This window comes from Petaurus breviceps, unplaced genomic scaffold, assembly GCF_028583685.1.
Source record: "Petaurus breviceps papuanus isolate PSGF00001 unplaced genomic scaffold, PetGlider_PUasm1.0 209, whole genome shotgun sequence".
In the NCBI taxonomy this organism is placed as follows: Eukaryota; Metazoa; Chordata; class Mammalia; order Diprotodontia; family Petauridae; genus Petaurus; species Petaurus breviceps.
In genome coordinates, this window is record NW_027185854.1 from 722,151 (window position 1) to 736,046 (window position 13,896).

Here is a 13,896-nt window from a genome sequence, read left to right on the forward strand (position 1 = left end):
TTTTAGAGGAAGGAATCACTGACCCTTCTGTATTGAAAGAACTCTACCAGGCATCTGTGTGTCATTTAACTCACTGGAGTAAATTTCTTCATCATCTGCTAATATCCTCTTACTTGGAAGGATCTCAAACTGTGGGTCAACAGTTTATGTACAGGTCACCACCTTCTCTGTAACTTCCAGCCTCCAAGATTTGCTTAGCGCACTGAGTTTAAGTGATCACAGTCACAAAGCCAGTATGTGTCAGAAGAGAGATTTGAACTGAGGACCTCCTGGGAAGCTTACTCTCATAGAAGTATCTAAAAAATTTAGACATGGGGTGGTTAGGGAGTCAGGAGGACCTGACTTTAAATGTGACCTCAGACACTTAACACTTACTAGCCATGTGACCTTGGACAAGTCACTTAACCTCAATCTCCCTGCCCTCCCCCCTCCAAAAAGCAATATATGTGTGTGTGTGTATGTAATATATGTAATATATATAGTAAATGTAAGATAATTCATTTACGCCAATGGGGTTTAAAATGTACATGCCATGTTTCATGAAGCTTGTGGTTTCCTGGTCTCATTGAAATCATTTGGGACCTTACTGTGAACATATCCGGGGCATTTCAAAATGGCTATGTGGTCACCATGTCTGCTATGGCCTTTTGATGGGAACTGAGATCAGCACGTAAGGAGAGATAGGAAGTTAACACAGGTGGGAGATGTAGGAAAGTTAACACAGGTGCCCATAGGAGAGCTTCAGGTATGGCTGTACCTGGTGAGGACCTCCCAAAAGCATCCTGGGGGTATACTTGATAGGACACTCATAACTGCTGGGCTCCAGGATATTCTCCATTTCAGAATGGCGTGACAATTCTCTTCAGCTATTGTCGTTTGTTCCTTTTCGGTCATGTCTGATTTTTCTTGGCAAAGATACCAGAGCAGTTTGGCATTTCTTTCTCGAACTCATTTTAAAGATGAGGAAATGGAGGTAATTAGGGTGAAGTGACATGCCCAGAGTCACGCAGCTAGTAAGTGTCTGAGGCTGGATTTGAACTCAAGAAGATGAATCTTTCTGACTCCAGGCCTGGGACTCTGCCCACTGCACCTAGATGGGTGAGCCTGGCTCTGCTCCCTTGGGCTCCCATGCCCACCAGCCACTTTTCCCACCCAATCAATTCACCAACCAGCTTTTATTAAGCTGGTCGATATAATAATAGAATAATAATAGAATTTATTTTTATTTATAATTTATTGTACACTAGATATTGTGCTGAGTCCTTTACAAATATTATCTCATTAGATCTCATAACAGCAACAGCAACCTTGAGAGTAGGTCCTATATATCCCTTTTTTACAGCTGAGTAAGTTGAGGCAGACAGTGGTTAAGTGATTGTGCCGGGGTCACACAGCTAGTAAGTGTCTGAGACTGGCTTGAAACTCAGGTCTTTTTGAGCCCAAGCCCAGAGCTCTGTGCACCATGGCATGATGCTGATGCCCCCATAAGACAGCTTGGATACAGCCGATTCATCTTTTACTCTGTAATCTTGGGCCCATCTTAACCTATCAGTCTCAGCTTCCTTATCTGTAAATATGTGATCACAATGAACCAGTCAATTGTTGGACACTGGATAAGTGAAGAAATAATCCATTAAGCCTTTCTCAGCTTCACTTTCCTCATCTGTAAAATGAAAGAATTGCGCTTAGTGGTCTCCAGGCTGTTGTTCTCCAGCTTCGAATTTTCAATCCTAGATAAGGTAAGACAAATTTAGGAGTGGGGGGTGGCTTCATAAAAGGTCCAAGGGTGGCCACAACTCCTCTTTGGAAAATGCCTCCTTAGAAATCCAGTCCTCTTTCGTGGGTCTGCCAAACTTTGGGGATGGAATTCCTTTTTCCAGGGGAGTTGGTGAGATAGGGGACTTCTTTCTCCCTCCCCTCTTCCCTCTCATCCTCCCCCACTTCCACCCCCTCTCGTAACTTTTCCATGGGAGTTTAGAGGGGTGTGCTCCCCTGTGCTGGCCCCGTTCTGGCCCTTCCATATTTATTTTCTGAGGGCAGTATCTTAGACCTCTCCCCCTTAGCGTGTGTGAGTATGGAGGGGATGGAACCTCTCCAGGGAGCCCTGATTCGCAGACTCTTGTCATTTCTGTCATGTTGAAAACTAAAATTCAACATAGGAGGAAGTCACCTAGGTTTTGTGGGAAGCAAGGGAGCCCTTGACTGTTTTATGGAGAGAAAGAAGGTCTGAAGACCTTGACTATAAAGGGGATTTCTGTTTGGAAATGCGGTTTGCAAGTATCTTAACTGCATGGACCAGTGAATGGTAATGATGTCATAGAACAAGAGCTAGAAGGATGATTGAGGCCAGCTGGGAAACACACTGGGCCTGGAGGCAGGAAGGTCTGAGTTCACATCCAGCCCCAGATGCTTACTAGCCTTGTGAACCTGGACCAGTCACTTTGTCTGCTTAATCTGCTTCAGATCCCCCAACTATAAATTGGGGATAAATAATAGTGCCTGCCTTCCAGGTTGTTGTGAAGATTAAATGAGATGATAATTATAAAGCATTTAACACAGTTCCTGGCATATGGTGCTTCATAAATGCCCCTTCCTTCCTTCCTTCCTTCCTTCCTTCTTTTCTTTCTTCCTTCCTTCTTTTCCTTCCTCCCTCCCTCCTTCCTTCCTTCTTTTCTTTCTTCCTTCCTTCTTTTCCTTCCTCCCTCCCTCCTTCCTTCCTTCTTTTCCTTCTTCCTTCTTTTCCTTCCTCCCTCCTTCCTTCCTTCTTTTCCTTCCTCCCTCCCTTCTTCCTTCCTTCCTTCCTTCCTTCCTTCCTTCCTTCCTTCCTTCCATTCAGTCCAACCTCCTACTTTTAGAAATCAGGACCTGGAGGGCCAGCAAGCAGGCAGAGTGACTCATTATAAAGAAAGCAGCACAGGACAGTCATGACTTACCATTTTACCTCTGGATGAGCCAAGGGGTTAAATGACTTGCTTAAGGTGATAAGGTAGTTAGGATTTGAACCCACACCCTTTGATTCCAGAGCTCTGCCTCCAGAGCCCTTTCTGCTGTACCAAACTAATGCACAGCCCCATGTGTGATAAATGTTGGTTTGTGGGCATGGACGTTATTATTTCTTTAAGGCAATAAGGTTTAAGTAGTTATTTATTTATTTATTTTTGCTTCTTTTGGCCTGAGTCATGTTGGCTGGTAATGGCAGCCGTGGCCCTGATCGCATTTCACACCCTGTGGGGTAGGGAAGGAAGAAACAGGGAGGACTGAGTATTGGGAGTAATTGTGTAGGGAAAACGTTGTCATATCCTTACAGAATTCAGGCCGCAGCCCCCACGTGGGAGGTAAATATTATAATGCTGTTCCAATGCTTTCTCCTACTTCCTTTTTGTTTTTTTTCTTCCGGTCCTTCCCCTTGCACCCAACAATGCATTTCAAAACACAATCTACTTGTCATTCCTCTTTTGAGGGCTATATGGAGTTAGTGCGTGGTTCGGTCTGCCAGAGACCCTTCTCTAACTGGGTTTGGATCGAAAACTCTGCTCAGCTTTACTGAGAAGCTTATTTTCTCAGAAGTGACTTGGAAAAACTCTTGGCACAGAAGGCTTTTTTGGAGGAGCTGCCTTTTGTGTGATTTCTTTTCCGTGTTTTTCCTTTTTTCCTTTTTCCTATGCGATATTTGGACTGTAGGACAGGATCGGTGAGTATGTGTGAGCCAGGGTTCTGGAGGGAAGGAAGAAGAGAAGGTTTGAGGGGTGGTCAGAGGCCAGAGGGATGATCCCAATTGTGCAAAGACTCAGTGTTCACCAACATAAACCTCACATCACTGGGCAAAGTTGGGTGTATAAGGTAGAGTGCCCTCCCAAGAAGCTCGAAGTTGAGCCTCTGGCAGGAACTCAAATGATAACAGCCTCCAGTGAGACCCTGGCAGGATTCCAGGGGTAGAGGATGAGTGTGTGTGTGTGTGTGTGTGTGTGTGCGCGCACGTGTGTGTGTATGTGTATGTACACGTGTGTGTGACTGAATAATTCTTGGAACAGATTCTCCTGTGAGACTCAAGAAGGCTTTTCTCTACCATCAGGGATGTAGAGGTTTTCTAGTTTTCCCATTTCTTTCAAACATTCAAGGGAATGATTCCATCCAGATCTTGGCCAGAGTTTTTCTATGTGACCTTTTGTGTTAGTTCTTACAGGGTAGAGAACAAGATAATTATCAACCTTTTTTTCTTTTTATGTGTATTATTATTATTATTACTGTAAACACAGCATTTATAACAAACATCATCAATCCAATCACTGAACATGAAATAAAGTGTAGGAGGTGAGGGGAGAGGATAAATATCTAATAGAAATCCTCCTAAATTTTATCTTGACCAGTTAGAATGGGGCAGGGAAGCAAAGGGATATTGTTGCATATATTTAAACAAAATAAAATCAACCAGGGGCGGCCAGGTGGCTCAGCGAGTAAGAGCACCAGCTCCAGTGTCAGGATGACCTGGATCAAATCCGGGCTCAGATACTCCACACCCAGAAATAACTGGCTGTGTAACCTTGAGCAAGTTACTTAACCCCGATTGCTTAAAAAAATAAAATAAATAAAATCAACCAAATGTTTCTCAGAGTTCACCAATACTGTTGCCTTGATACTGTGGAAAGAAGTCTGGCTTTGGAGTTAGGACCTGAGTTCAAATCTTGGTTCTGTTATTTTCTGTCAGTGTGGCCTTGGTGAAGGCAATTTCCTTTTGCCCACCTTGTTTTTCCTCATCTGTAAAATAAAGTTCATACTAGATGACCTCAAGGGCCCCTTCCTCCTCTGAATTCTTGATTCTGATTCTTGGTCATGGGGCTATGGGCTGGGGATTCCTTCTTCTGCACTGGCTTTGCTTCAAGACTGGATTCCATATTGGTGAGTGAACATGTTTGTTTCCCCCCTTCCTCACTTTTGGCCTTGGTGAGGATTTAGAATCACCCCAGTTTCCACTGATAATCCACAAGGATTACAAGAATAGGCGTTGTGAGGGGCAGGCCCATCTAGGTCCTCCTACCTCCCTGCTGATGAACCCAGACAGGAAGTTAAAAATGAGAGAGTTTAATTAAATCACTGAACATTTTAATACCCACTACATGCAAGCCTTTGAACTAATTGTTGAAAATATAAAGACAGTGCAGTCCCCATCCTCATGGGGCATACATTCTGTTGGACGTTTACACTGGTAAGTAAAGATGGGGCAATTTGAGAAGGGTAAGGAGTCCTCACCATCCAGCATAGGCTTCTTGGGGAAGGTGTAACCTGAGCAAAGTCTTATAGGAAGCTGGAGATGGTAGGAGGTGGAGATTAGGAAGGAGTGCAGTCCAGGGTTGGGGGCATAGACCAGACATGGAATGCTGTGTTCAGTATGTAACTAGAAGGGCAGTTTAGCTATAGAACATAAGAATAAGTGAAGGGGACTGAATTGAAATAAATCTGGAAAGGTAGACAGAAGCCAAGTTATGCAGGGCTGTAGATAGATGACAGGCTTGTATTTTACCTTAGAGGTAATAGGGAGCCTCTGAGGGTTTTTCAGGAGGAGAGTGACCTTGATGGTCATCTTGGCAGCTTTTTGGAGGAGAAGGGAGAGACTTGAATCTGGGATGCCAGTTTAGGAAGGAAAGAAATGATGAGGGCCTGAACCAAGGTAGTGGGAGGGTAGATGACAATGCACAGAGATTGTTGGTCAAAAAATAGGCTGTGATAATCCTAAGAAATGTACTCTCTCCACTTTTGGAAAGTAGCAATCACCCCTATCAACCAAAACGCATTGCGATGTTCCGAGATCCAGCTTTAAGTCGAAAAGAATCTGTCCTAGGAGTTGAGGGTTAATGTTTGAAGGCAGGTGTGGAAACAAAAATGCTGGTTGCCTCTTTGGTGGGTTGTTTTTTTTATTCTCTTTTGGAAGAGTTACCTGGATCTGATCCATGAAAAATAGCAAACTTGGCTCTCCTTGCTGAACTTATAGTTCTAGTAATAAAACTCCCTATCCTGGCAGATAGAGTAATGTTCTGCTCTTAAAAAAATATTTAGTAGTAGCATGATCAGTATTTTAAAGACTCACTTTGTACATGGTCAAAATGACTGGAAGCACAGAGTAAAGGGGGCACCCCTGAGGCATCCCCAGAAATGGTTGCTGGATTGGTTAACCATGGAATGAATGATTCCACTATCTTTTCTTCAATGTAATCTCTTGCTAAGATTGAGAGATACTTGGCTTTTTGAGTTAGAGTTATTCCCACTGGAAGACATTAGTCATATCACAGAATGTCAGGGTATGAAGTTTTAATTAGGGAAGAAGAAAACTCCACGGGTTTTGGAGGAAAGGAAAGTAGTGAGTCTAGAAACATGTTTAGTCACTGATGTTTTTAGGTGGAGGTATTAGATGAGAAATTGTATTGAGAAGCCAAACATGGTGTACTTACAGTGAACAAGTTCGATCCTAAAGATGAGGAGAATGTTCCTCCCTCTTTTCATTGAAGAAGTGAGAGGCTATGGGTGGGCAATATTGCATGTCCTGTATCTGCCATATTGGTTTTGCTTAATGGTTCTTAATGGATGGTTCACTGGGTAATGGGTGAGGAGAGAGGGGAGAGGGAAGTATAGTTTTAGAAAATGAAAGTGATATAAAAACAAAAGGCAGTAGTTAAATATTAATAGAAAAGAAATCATGTTGAGTTTTAAAGTCCAACTAAAAGATCATTTCTTAGTGGAGGGAATGAGGGATTTTATTCATTGGAATAAGGAAGCTGTGGAAATTCCTACCCTGAAAGTCTACAGAAACAGAATCCATTTTCATTTTTAAGTGAAGGTTAAAGATCCTTCCTTCCCTCTTCTTTCCCCCAAAATGAGGTCTTTGGGTTGAATAAATGACCTCTTAGAATCAAAGATAATAGGATTAGAGAGTGAGGGAATCCTAGAGATTAGACAAGTACAGCTAGTAAAGGGCTGAGAGAGGTTCAGAGGTAACCACAAAGCTAGGGAGCATTTAAGATTTCCTGACTCCATGCCCTCAGGGCAGCTAGGTGGTGTTGTGGATAGAGTGCCAAGCCTGGAGTCAGGAAGATTTCTCTTACTGAGTTCAAATCCAGCCTCAGATACTTACTAGTTTTGTGACCCTGGGTAAGTCATTTAACCCTGGTTGCCTCAGTTTCCTCACCTGTAAAATGATCTGGTGAAGAAAATGGCCAACCACTCCAGTATCTTTGCCAAGAAAACCCCAGATGGGATCACAAAGAGTTGTACATGACTAAACAACAACCACAATTGTAACTTAGGTTCTCCTTATTTCCCTCTCATCAGTTCAAACCAATCTTTCCAAGCCTCTCTGAATTCCTTATGTTTCCCATCTTTCTGAACAATATTGCTCTGTTATATTTATATGCCATAATTTTCTCCCCCAGACTTCTGATGTACACCTGCTTTGTTGTTCCAGGTTCTTTGCTTCCAGGAAGTGGGTTCTCATGAGTATTTTGGTATATATTGCATGAGATGCATTTGTTGATTGGTTGACTAATTGCATTTCATTGCGTGAAACAATTCCTTTTTCATGTTGTTGTTCGGTGATGTCAGTCATGTCTGACTCTTCCTGATTCCATTTTGGGGGTTTTCATGGCAAAGATACTGGAGTGGTTTGCCATTTTCTTCTCCAGCTCATTTTATAAATAGATGAAGAAAATGAGGTTAAGTGACTTGCCCAGGGTCACACAGTTAGTAAATATCTGAGGCTAGATTTGAACTCAGGAAGAGGAGTCTTCCTGATTCTAAGCTGCAGTGTTTTATACATTCTGCCACCTAGTTTCCCTGCTTCTATCACATAGTAGGTTCTTTAAAATGCATAATGAATAGAATAGAATTGAATTAAACAAGGGGTGAGAGAAGACAGGGGTCTAAAGGAGAAGAAAATGTAAACCAACCAAACAGAAATTTTCCATTAATAAAGCAAGGGATGCTTTATTGGTCTTGGGAAAATCCCCTTTGTCTCCTCTAGAGTGAACCTACATAAAGGCAGTCACTGGTTTCCAAATAGCTGGAGGCTGGGCATTTTAATCTCTTTATTGCCTTTTAGCACAAGGGCCACAGTGAGACCCACATGACTTAGACCTCACAGTGGAGTGAGCTGGCTTTTGTGTCTCTTCCATTTCTCAGGATGTTGATGTTGTGGCAACCCCCAGTGTGGCAACTGCCTCCACTGGCACCATCTTTAAGAATCTTAGAGAGTTGCCCAGAGGGCCACTGAGAAGGAAATGACTGGTCCAGGATCCTATAGCCATCAATGCCAGCGGCAAGGACCCCCATGATCAGTCCTTGATCTACTATGACAGGTTGCCTTTCAGTTACTGAGTACCCCCCCAAATCCCTCAAAGAATCAGGTATCCCATTAGGCACCCAGCTTTTAAATAAACCGGGGGTGCCTTGCTTTAGTTGCCCCCCATTTATCTCTCTGTTTACATGGTTCTGGCTCTTGTCTTCAAACGTGCACTAATGGGATTTATACCATATCGAAGACATTTGCTTTCGGTGCATATATTTTAAAACAAAAGTGTTTTATGGTTCACTCATGAATGAGAACACATGAGGCAGATCATCCAGAGGTTAAACAGATGTTACCCTAAATACGGAGCACGATTTTGGCAGCGGAATAAAGGATTCCTGGGCCCTTATGTTTTTCTAGGTGACAGGTTTGCTAAAAATGACTCCGAGGAACAAGTGCCTTTCAGTGGAGAGAGGCCTAGCTGAGTCTCTGCATTTTGCAGGGTGGTTAATGCTGGTCACTATTATTGAAGCATGATGTAGAGGGCAAAAGGATGGAGAAGCAGAATGGCAGGCCCTTATTTGGGGGCGGGTGAGCAGCAGGGGCATTTCTGGGGAGTCTCGGGCATTCCAAAATGGAGTATGATCGAAGTAGCTTTCGCTGGTTTTCCTACATCAATAGCTTTCGGAAAGCCAGGGATCAACTCCGACTGGACTGGGCTGATGTGATGCCCAGCAAGTGTCGTGAAGTAAGTTATCAGCCAGAGTTTGAGCCCCAAAGCCCGCATCCCAGAAAGGGGGACCCCCACTGACCTTTCAGACCTCCAGTATGGAAGCACCTCTTTTGGATATTTTTGGAGCCGGGAAAGGGTTGGTCCCACTAACAGAGACATAATTAGTGTTATTTTTACCTGGGAAAAAACCAGAGCCTTCTGCTTGCAGAAATTTCTCCCCCAGGAGCCCTGGGACAGTTGAATTGAGTGGTGAGGCCTGGGGGCAGGCAGGGGGTGGTCACTGAGGAAAGTAGCCCATGGTCCCCATCAATGTCTAGGGGCATAGCCCCCTGTGCTTTGTGAATGTGAAAGGTTTTTGCTGATTCTCCCTCTACCAGCTCAGCCCTATCCCTTCATTCCCAAGGCCACCAGACCTCTTCAGACTATCCTCACTCCTCGTCTGGACAGCTGCTGCTGTCTCCTGCTTGATCTCCGCACCTTCAGCCTCTCCCCGTCTCTAATCTGCCCTCTATACATCTGCCAAACCACTTCTAAAACATCTCACTGCTGAAGAAGATTGATTGGCCTCTCCTTAAAGTACCTCACTGTCTGGCCACAGCCCATCTGTCCCGGCTGACCGCCCAGGATTCTCCTGCATGAACTCTGCTTTTCCAGCTGCTCCTGATGCTGGACACTTCATCTTCTGTCTGTGCACCAGCCGTTCCCCGACCTGGAGTGCCCTCCCTCCTCACCTCCACCTTGCTCCCTTCCAGGCTCAGCTTCGGGGCCACCTCTTACCTGGGGCTAGTCTCACCATCATTCCCTGCTCCACTTACAGTGGCCTACCAGATTACTTTGTATATAAATTATGTGTTAAGTTACCTGGGCTCCCTGTCTGGATATCACAAGAAAATGGGATCCCACCCCTTGACCCCTCAGAGGTTTGGCCTTGCCTTGCTCAGATGTCTCCAGCCAGGCCACTGGGCCACTGCTGTCCACTTTCCTCCCTGCCTTCTCCCTCGGCCTTCTGGGAGGTCTTCTTCCATGAGAGAGCATGCAGCTCTCTGAGTACAAGGACAGACTGGTATGCTTTCATTAAACCTGGTGCTTAGTGGTGTTTGACACATAGGAACCCTTTAATAAATACTTTATGTTACTATCTTGTGACTTCCCTTTAGTACGACGTAAGCTCTCAAGGGACATTGGTTAGCCTCATAGATATGATGCTGGACTTACGAGCTCTATGACCCTAGGGAAATCATCGAGACTCTCACTCAGCCTCAGTGTCCTCATCCGTAAAATGGTGATGATAATAGCACTTAGCTCCCAGGATTCTTGTGAAGGTCAAATGTGATGATATCTATAAAGTTCTTTGCAAAGCATAAAGTATGATAAAAATACTAGCTATTATTATTAGTGTTATTAGGAATAGTTAGCATTTCTATATTATGATAATACTATATATACTAGCTAGCATTATCATTATTAATTAGCATTTATTTATACTATAATACTATAGAAATGTTAGGCATTATAAAACTGTTACTATTAGCACAATGAATATATTACATGATTAATATATTATCATTAATAGCTATTATTAATAATAGCTAGCATTTATATAGTATTATAGTATATATGAATATGTACTGCATATTATACTATATTATGCAGCACTATATATTAATAATATCATTTATGTGGTATTATAGTATATATGAATATATATTGCATATTATGTAACACTACATATTAATAATAGCTAGTTTTATATAGTATCATAGTGCATATGAGTATATGGTATTTTATGCCACATATTATATAGCAGTATATAGTAATAGTATCAGGCACTTATATAGTATTATTTTTTAAAATAATGGTTTTGGTTTTTGTTTTCCTAGCACCTACTTTTGCATAGTTCCTGGCATATAGCAGATAACTTAGTAAATGATTGCTGAATGAATGAAATGAAAATAACAACAGCCCAACTCTGTGTATAAAAGATCTATGCCTCTGCACAAAATCAATAAACATTGGTCAGAATAGATCCAGCCTAAATGTGGGATTTTAAAATTTCATTTGTAAAGTCAGCAGAGTATTTGTAAATGACCCAGAAGGTTTTATTCGGATCATTTTTTTTTTAAAGCAATCGGGGTTAAGTAACTTGCTCAAGGTTACACGGCCAGGTGTTTCTGGGTGGGTACTAAGTGTCTGAGCCCGGATTCGATCCCCAGGTCATCCTGACACTGGAGCCAGTGCTCTTACTCACTGTGCTACCTGGCCACCCCTATTCGGATCATTTTAATAGCCTCTTGACTTCATTATCTGTGGGAATGTGGGGGGGGAGGTCTTTCAAAGTCAGCTTTGGTCACCATTCTGTGTGCTGCTATGAAAAATGAAATGGGGTAAAAATCTTGGGGATTTGACTTTGCTCCTTATCTCTGTGCTTAAGAAAGAGCTCACACGAGAGGCTGGAGCCCTCCAGTCCTTTCCCAGAGTGGGAGGAAGGAAGCCTCCTGGAATTGGACCCAGGGTGTTGGTCGTAAGTCCTACCTTTGTGAAAAATCCACCTCTTTTGCTTGAATGCTATTGGCTAGAGCTCACTAGCCTGCCCTTCTGTCAAAAACGTTTTTGGAATTTGTTTTCCTTGTTGTAGGGCAGTTGGACTTATGGGATTCTGTGTGTAACTGTTTCTCTTCTATTTTCGTCCCCTTCAGGAAGGTGTACAAATTACAGCTTAATTTACAGTTTTTAAAAAGTGTTCATAGTTTGACAGAAGAGTGTGGGGGTAGGCGTATGTCTGTGCACACATGCGCATTCATGCATGTGTCTTTGTATGTTTCTCCAGTGGACTGGGAATCGCTTTTGGTTTTTGTCTTGCTTAGGGCCAGACCTGGAAAAAAATGTGCACAGGGGAATTTGGGGGAAGCTGTTGCAGGGTTGCTAATATTTGTTTGGCAACAGGTGGAGAGGTGGACGTTCCTTGTGCTTAGATTACTTTCCCATCAGCACTTTGGAAGAGGTGGGAGATCTTTGGCAGAGTGTGTGGATAGGCTTTCTGGTCTGGAACTCAGGTGGGTCCTGTCTGGTGATTTAGTTCACCTAGATAGAAGGTAGTTAGTTGTTTAGTCAAATTACCAAGCATTCATCAGGCACCTGCTATGTGTCAGCCATTTGGCTAGGGGCTGGGAATATAAAGACACACGCATTACCTCATTTGACTTTCCCAAAGAACATCTCATAAGTTAGATAGGTGCAATTAGTAATTATCCCAATTTTACAGATGTGGAAACTGAGTCTCCAAATAGTGAAATATGTACCTATTTATATATTGTCTTCTCCCTTAGAGTGTCAGATTTTTGAGGACAAAGACGGGGTTTTTTCCCCAGTTTTTTAAATCTTTTTTTCCTATTTCCAGTATTTAGCACAAATGCTCAACATGTAGTGAGTAAATGCCTGGTGATTGACTTGTTCAAGTTCAGAAGGCCTTGTAGACAAATGGTAGATCCAGGATTTGAAACCAGTTCTTTTGATTTCTAATTCAGGTGTTATTTTCTCCCTTTGCTACTATATACTGTCTCTAAAGAATAATGATAGTTTCGCATTATTTGAAAACTACTATTTTGTCTCTGGACAAAGTGTTCTGTAAAAGGGAGTGTGACATCCTGAATATTTTGTGGTTTTGCCATTTTCTGAGGCCAAGAGATATTTGAAGTAATTGTCTTTTTTTATGACCTGCTAAATAAATGTTAAAACTTGTACAGCTTAAAGAGATAGTATTGACCATAAATGTCAGTTGCTGAAGCTAAAGGTGATAAGGAGAGCTTGGGGTCAGCCAGGAGGTGTTCTCTCAGAAGTGAATTCTCTGAGGAATCCTGGACTGGTTCTTGGGGGTTCAGGGTTGGAAACTCAATTTTGTCTGTTTGCCCAAGATCAGTTAATCTCTTAGGACTGAATAAACTCCAAAGAGACTTAAGTCATAAAACAGAATTACAGTTTATTAATTTGAAATGGGAACCATATTTGTGAGTGCCCCAATCCTGATGGTCTGCACAGGGCATGACCTCCTGGGGGTAGGGCCTCTTAAGACACTAGATTTTATGTTAGAAAGTTGTTTTGTGAGCCCAAAATAAGAGCAAAAGAGGAAACAGGATGTTCCTTAGGAATATTTCTACCCTCATAGTGGTAGCCTACTAAGTTTTCTTTCTTCATTTTAGAAGGATTTTTTGTCTAGGTAACTCATACCAGTCACTAGTTTCAGAATCCCGATGCAGAAACTGAAGCCCAAGGTCCCATGGCTAGTATGTATCAGAGGTAGGATTTTAACTCAGATTCTCTGACTCCAGAGACCAGGGGTCTTTTCACTGAACCACACTATCCATTATGCCTTAAAATGTCAGCTCTGTGTGGGGGCAGGGATTGACTCTTTAACTGTCTTTGTATGGTGATTATAAATATTAAGTCATTAATAAATTCTTGTTGATTTTTTGATTGATTGAATTCTGTTCCTTTTAGGTGTCAGAAGGTTCCGTGGTCCAGTTTCCAGAAGGAAACTTCTCTCTGTCAGCAAAAACAGAGGAAAGAAGCTTTCCCCATGGAAATGTTCATTTGTTGCAATGGGCCCAGAAGGAATATGGTGCGGTCACCTCTTTCACTGAACTCAAGATATCGAAGAATGTTTACATCAAAGTGGGTGAAGGTGAGTTGACTTGGCCTATGAGAACCCATCAGTTAAAAATGGCAGCCGGTTTGAGTTTTCTTTACTGGGACTAGGACCGTGAAGAGAATTTCTCAGAGCCCAGGATCTATATCTCAGATGAGATAATATATATAGAGGGCTTTGCAACCTTAAAATGTTATGTAAACTTTATTCATTATTCTTTTTTTTTTTTGGAGGGGCCAATTGGGGTTA

At 42.5% G+C, this 13,896-nt stretch overlaps 1 protein-coding gene across 1 annotated transcript in view; it reads left to right on the plus strand.

Moving 5' to 3' along the window:
* Positions 1-13,896, plus strand: part of LOC138165480 (transforming growth factor beta receptor type 3-like) — a 229,004-nt gene that overhangs the window by 149,602 nt on the left and 65,506 nt on the right. The window contains exon 5 of the mRNA XM_069093845.1: positions 13,500-13,683. Within this exon, the coding sequence (XP_068949946.1) occupies positions 13,500-13,683 (184 nt within the window). The remainder of the gene's footprint in view (positions 1-13,499; positions 13,684-13,896) is intronic.